General features: G+C 37.1%; 1 protein-coding gene across 1 annotated transcript in view; it reads left to right on the top strand.

Annotated features, from left to right (window-relative positions):
- Nucleotides 1-1,460: 1,460 nt before the first annotated feature.
- LOC135203049 (fibrillin-1-like) overlaps nucleotides 1,461-6,000 on the top strand; it is a 141,760-nt gene continuing 137,220 nt past the window's right edge. Inside the window, exon 1 of the mRNA XM_064232635.1 lies at nucleotides 1,461-1,901. Coding sequence (XP_064088705.1) covers nucleotides 1,762-1,901 — 140 coding nt within the window. The 5' untranslated portion in view covers nucleotides 1,461-1,761. The remainder of the gene's footprint in view (nucleotides 1,902-6,000) is intronic.

The raw sequence follows: 6,000 nt of genomic DNA, 5'->3' as shown, positions 1-6,000 counted from the left end.
GTATCGCCTTGAGTCTCTGCATATATTCTTTCCTGATGGTGTCCTTCATCTCTTGGTGTTTTATATCTCCTCCTTCCATTATTCCCAGGTATTTGTATCCTGTCTCATCTATGTGTTTGATGTTGCTCCCATCTGGTAGCTTTATCCCTTCAGTTCTCGTTACTTTGCCTTTTTATTATTATTATTATTATTATTATTATTATTATTATTATTATTATTATTATTATTATTATTCAGAAGATGAAGAACCTTATTCATGGAACAAGCCTACCACAGGGGCCACTGTCTTGAAATTCAAGCCTCAAAAGAATATGGTGTTCATTAGGAAAATGTAAAGAGAGTAAAGGAAATACAGAAAGAAGAGATCACTTCTTTAAAAAATGATCAAAATAATAAATAGGTAGCTAAAATTTTAAATAATGGAGTGGAACACAAAATTGACGCCAAAGGGCCAGCAAGTGCAAGAGCTAGAACGTATGAGGTTCAGGTTCATTCAAGGCTGAAAGGGAAACTGAGAGTAAAAATATTTGAAAAGCCTAACAGGAGTTGGACTAAGAAAAAATCGTTAGGGGAAGGTTAAAGAAAGGAAGATGGAAATAAGGTAAAATGATCGGGTGCACAATAAAAAGAATGGAAGGTGTTGCAATGATTACCCGAAGGGACACTGCAAAGAACCTTCAGTAATGCCTATAGAAGCGGTGCACTGATAGGACTAACCGTCTACCACGGGGTCCTTTAGGATAAACTTCCTCTTAGTTTGATTTTCGAGGAAAAGGAGATTTGGTTTAAATGTCCGCGCAAAACCATATTTTTTGTCATTTTTTTTTTATTGCCTCCACTTGGTTTGGATCTCGAGAAATTCCAGAAAAAGAAGATTTGTTTTGAACGTCCGCGCTAAACCATCTTGTTCTCTGTCCTTCCTTTGAGATAAAAAAAAAAAGAACACAATAAAAACTTTATGGGTTTATAATGTTAAGGGGAACAACGAAGCTTCCTTTTCCAATCGGATGAGCTTCCCCTACAAGCCTCTTCTTAGTTTGGTTCTCGAGAAAAGGAAGATTTTGTTTGAACGTCGGCGCAAAACCGTCTCCTCCTCTATCCTCCATCTCCCCCAGCTCAAGCTTTGCAAAGGCTGGCACCGCCTTCCCCGCCTGAGCGCCACAAGGCCAGACCAAATCTACTCCGACAGTTCTTGCCATTCAAAAAATCCTCCGCGGATGCTGCCGCTTCTTCTTCTTCCTCCCTGGCGGGTTTTCGCAGAACCTAGGCCTACGGAGTTTCGGTTTCCGTAAGGGCAGTCCTTACGGAAAAATAGGAGGGGGCGGGGGACCAGTAGTTGTTGTTAGGACTCCTTAAACCAACCAATCAGCAACGCGCCTGCATGAAGGGTGTGGCGGTCAGGCGGGGAGGACCGCAAGGGGAGCTTCTGTCTCCCAGACCGACCGACTGACGGGCTGACTGCTGCTGCTGGCAGAACCCTGGCTTCATACCCACGGCGGCTCTCGAAGGTGTCGGTCTAGTTGGTTTTTCGGCTCCCCGACTAACTTCGGGAAACCCACCGCCCCCACGTGACCTACCTAAACTTTACCTACTTACGTACGTACGTACGGACTGGGCTGGCTGGCTCTCTGGAGGCACCAATGACAAAGTGGATTTTCATGAATCAGCGACGACATCTTTCGTAGGTATTACTATTAACGTGGCGGAAGTAGAAGAACTGTCCGGCGGTTGTTGCCGACCGCAGCAACAGCAGCAGCAGCTATGGCTTTGCTGACGGCAGTGGCGGCGAAGACGATGAGACTCGGGGTGTTGTATTTTGGGCTCTTTGTAACGACAGTGTGTCTGGCTGGACCTGATGGGTTCTCCGGCTACGAGCTGAATCGGATCACGCCTCCCGGAGGGTGAGTAGACTACCCGCTCTTGGTTAGTTCCCCTTTCTGCTGCTGCCTCTCTTTTTTGCCGCGTGTTCATCCAGGGGAGAGTAGGTTCTGGAGGGTTTCTTTGCTGGGGCTATATCAGTTTTATATACATATATATATATATATATATAATATATATATTATATATATATATATATTATTATATATTTATTGTTTTGTTATTCACATGATTTTGTTATTTAGAAAAAAAAATGGTTTTCTCTTGAGCTGGACATTTTTAGAGAATGGTGGGTCTTTTGGTATTATCAGAGAAGTTTTTTTTTTTTTTTTTTTTTTTCAGAACACACTTATTATTAATTGGTTTCATCCATAGGAAGAGGTTTTTAAGGTGTTCTCCTGAGCTGCGTATTCTCAGAGAAAGCTTTTCTCGGTGGGTCGTCTCGGTGTTGATAGGGAAGTATTTTTCGAGATGGTTAGCTCATTTTCAGAACACGATATATTTTTTTTAATTTGTTTCATCCAGAGGAATTTTTTTTAACGTTTTCTGAACTGAGTATTCTCAGGGAAGGTTTTTCTGATTTTTTTTTTTTATTATGGTAGTATTTTTTTAGAGGTTATTTTCAGGACACGATACTTTATTTATATTAATGTTTCATCCAGAGGAGGTTTTTAAGGCTTTCTCTTGAGCTGGTCATTCTCAGAGAAGGGTTTTCTACGTTGATCTGCTTGGATTTTCGAGAGAAGTAGTTTTCAAAGAGATTTTTCTTAGTATTTTTGTTTTCCTTTAATTCAGAAGAAATTTTGAGGTGTTCCCATGAGAAAGTTTTTCTTGGAAGGTCTTCTTAGCTTTTTCAGAGAAGTATTTTTCAAAGGTTTCTCTTAGTCTTTTTGAACTATATATATTTTACTCAGAAGTAGTTTTGAAGTTTTCTCCTGAGCTGGGCATTCTCGGGAGAAGGTTTTTCTTGGTGAGATTCCTTAGTGATATTCTTGAAGTATTTTTCAAAGATTTTTCTTTGTAATTCTAGAATACTTATTGTTTGTCACCCTGAGGGGGTATTTTAGGTTTTCTCCCGAACTGGGCGTTTTCAGAGAAAGTTTTTCTTAGTGGGTCGTCTTGGTTTTTTCAAAAAAGTATTTTTCAAAGACGTAATTCTCAGTATTTACAGAACACGATTTTAAAATTTATATTCAGAATTAGTTATTTTAGGTTTTCTCAGAGATTATTACTTTTAGAACACATTTTTGTTTATTTTATTTTATTTTAATTTTTTAGTCTGAAGAAGTTTTTGAAATTCTCTTGAGCAGGGCATTCTCAGAGCAGGTTTTTCTTGGTGAGTTCGTAGTGTTAGCAGGGAGTATTTTTCAAAGACGATTTTCTTATTTGCATAGCAAGATATTTTGTCAGTAGTTTGTATCATCCAGAGGAGAAGTTTTTTTTTTTTTTTTTCCTGAGCTGAGCATTCTCTCAGAAGGTTTTTCTTGGTGGGCCTTCTTGTATTTTTCAGAGAAGTATTTTTCAAAGAGGATGTTCTTATTTTCAGAACGTGTTAATTTCAGCCATTTTGATTTTATTCAGAAGGAGGTTTGAAGTTTCCTCTTGAGCCTGTATACTCGGAGGAGGTTTTTCTTGGTGTTTTTAGAGGAGTATCATCCAAAGGGTGGTTTTCTAAGTATTTTCAAAATAGTAATTTTTTCTCTGAGGGATTTAATTGGTATTTCCAGATAAGTACTTTTGTGTGGGGGGTGATTATTTTTGTTTTCAGTAATTTTAGAGGTTTCATAGAAAGGGATGTTCTTGATATTATCAGAGAAAATTTTTATTTTTTATTTTCTTGAACGTTTCGGAGTAGTTTTCTCCTTAGGAATTGTCGTGTTATGTTCAGGAAGTAGTTTTCCAAAGGAATTTTTTCTTAAATTTCCTGAAGAGAAGAACAGGGAAAATTCAGAGATTTGAAATTGATATTTGATGTCACCTACTGACCTCATAAGTATCATTAGAAGTTGAGAGGTGAAAATATGAGTTTGGAAGAGTTAAATTAAATACTATGTGCCGAACCCGTAGAGTTTACATTTCCGATTTACGGTAAGCTACTAAAAATTAATTTGGGCACCATTAGACTGAAAATTATCATTGCTAATGCAGTTTTTAAGTATATATATATATATATATATATATATATATATATATATATATATATATAATGTACGTATGTGTGTGTATGCACAACACTTTTTGCGTAAATACACATGCACTTAGAATAGATGTTTCTGTATGCTAGGTTTAAAATTCGCATAGAAACACTTATTGACACGATACAACCATATATTTTCATTCACGATCAGGAATCCTCATCAGAATTACGAGTTGTAAATCGTAATGAATTATTTTGTTGTTTATGTACTGTTTTGTAGGTCTTATAAACTAATATATATATATATATATATATATATATATATATATATATATCTTTGTTTGTTCGTTTACTTAATATTATTCATATATAAATGTATATATAAATTATATATCTTTATGTATATATCATATATGTTATATATATATATATATATATATATATGTTTGTTTGTTTACTTAATATTATTCATATATAAATGTAAATAAATTATATATATATATATATATATATATATATATATATATATATATATATATATTACAAACACTTCTGTCATACACTTGGATGTACTGCCATACAGAAAGGTGTTGTGAAATAAGGCTGTGTTTTATATCTTGCGTTTGAAATGATTAAATCTTAAAAGATAGTTAAACAGTTTCATCCCACAGAATTCACCAACGTATAAATAACTAGAAAACATTTAGTAGTGCGTGCTACTCGCCTTTGCTGAGCGTCTGCATACAGGTGGCGCTTAGGTGCCTGGTTGGCAAGGCGCCCACGATGCAAAACGTCCGTCATTTTCCTGACTTGAAAACTGTAATAGGTTTCGTGCCTGGATTATATGTGGTTCATTGCCAAGTTGAAAAATGGGATTTCCTACCATGGATAATTCTTGGACCGTATTGTTTTCTTGACTGCATTGCTATGCTGTCGAACTTCTCATTCCTCTGCAGAGGTCCTCTCCGCTTATTATGTCGTGCAAGAGGAACCTACTTCGAAAGTTCAAGCGAGGATGCCTGCATTGCTGCCCTAAAACAATACACCTTGTATTTGAATATCTTATATATATATATATATATATATATATATATATATTTGTTATCTGTTTATCTGTTGATTTATGTGCGTCTTTATTTATTTCCTTTCTCTGTGTCTATTCCCAAATGATCATTCTTCCCCAAACGTATTTGAATAATAATAATAAGAACACCGTCGTTGGGCGCAGATTGTAATAATATAATAATAATAATAATGTGTATAGTCAGACTACCATCCCTGGCCACAGATTTTGAAAATTGGACTTGATACGAGGAACAACTTACAGTCAACTTGCGTCTCTTTGCATATGGCGAGCATTATCCCTTTATATCGGGCAAGTGGTGACTCATGGAGATGTTGGGGAGAGAGACAGAGACAGAGACAGAATAATTGGGTTGAGTGCGTACGACAGACAGACAGACAGATGGGTGGGTGGGTGGAGGTCATGAGACAGACAGAGAGAAAGGTTGGTCTGAGACTTAAGGTGAAGGAAAGATATTTTTGTGGTTGGTGTTAGTTTGGTTTTGTGCCAGCACGGACTCTTGCTTGTGGAGCAGGGTATAACAGAGCAAGATAGAACATAAGTTTTGTGTGCGCATGTGTGTTGTGAGCGAGAGACAGAGAGAGAGAGAGAGAGAGATAGAGGGAGGGCGAGTTGTTGCTGTGGATCGTCTTACGTCCAACAACAAATCCTCATTGCCCTGGCTGCCTGTGTTGGTCTTGCTAGAAGAAAAAGAGGAGGAGGAGAAAGAACGCGATGTAAATATTGCTTCTGGTGTGTGTGTGTGTGTGTGTGTGTGTGTGAAGCGTGTCTGCATTCTCACTTACTTTCGCCGCGGAAGCCCTCTCAAGTTTTCTAACAAGCTTTATTAATTTTTCCTGAATGTGGCCATGTTATTATAATTATTATTGCTCATAGAAAAAGTGTCCTTCTGGTCGCAGCA

Source organism: Macrobrachium nipponense, chromosome 33, assembly GCF_015104395.2.
Source record: "Macrobrachium nipponense isolate FS-2020 chromosome 33, ASM1510439v2, whole genome shotgun sequence".
In the NCBI taxonomy this organism is placed as follows: domain Eukaryota; kingdom Metazoa; phylum Arthropoda; class Malacostraca; order Decapoda; family Palaemonidae; genus Macrobrachium; species Macrobrachium nipponense.
This window is presented reverse-complemented; position numbering and strand designations above follow the sequence as displayed.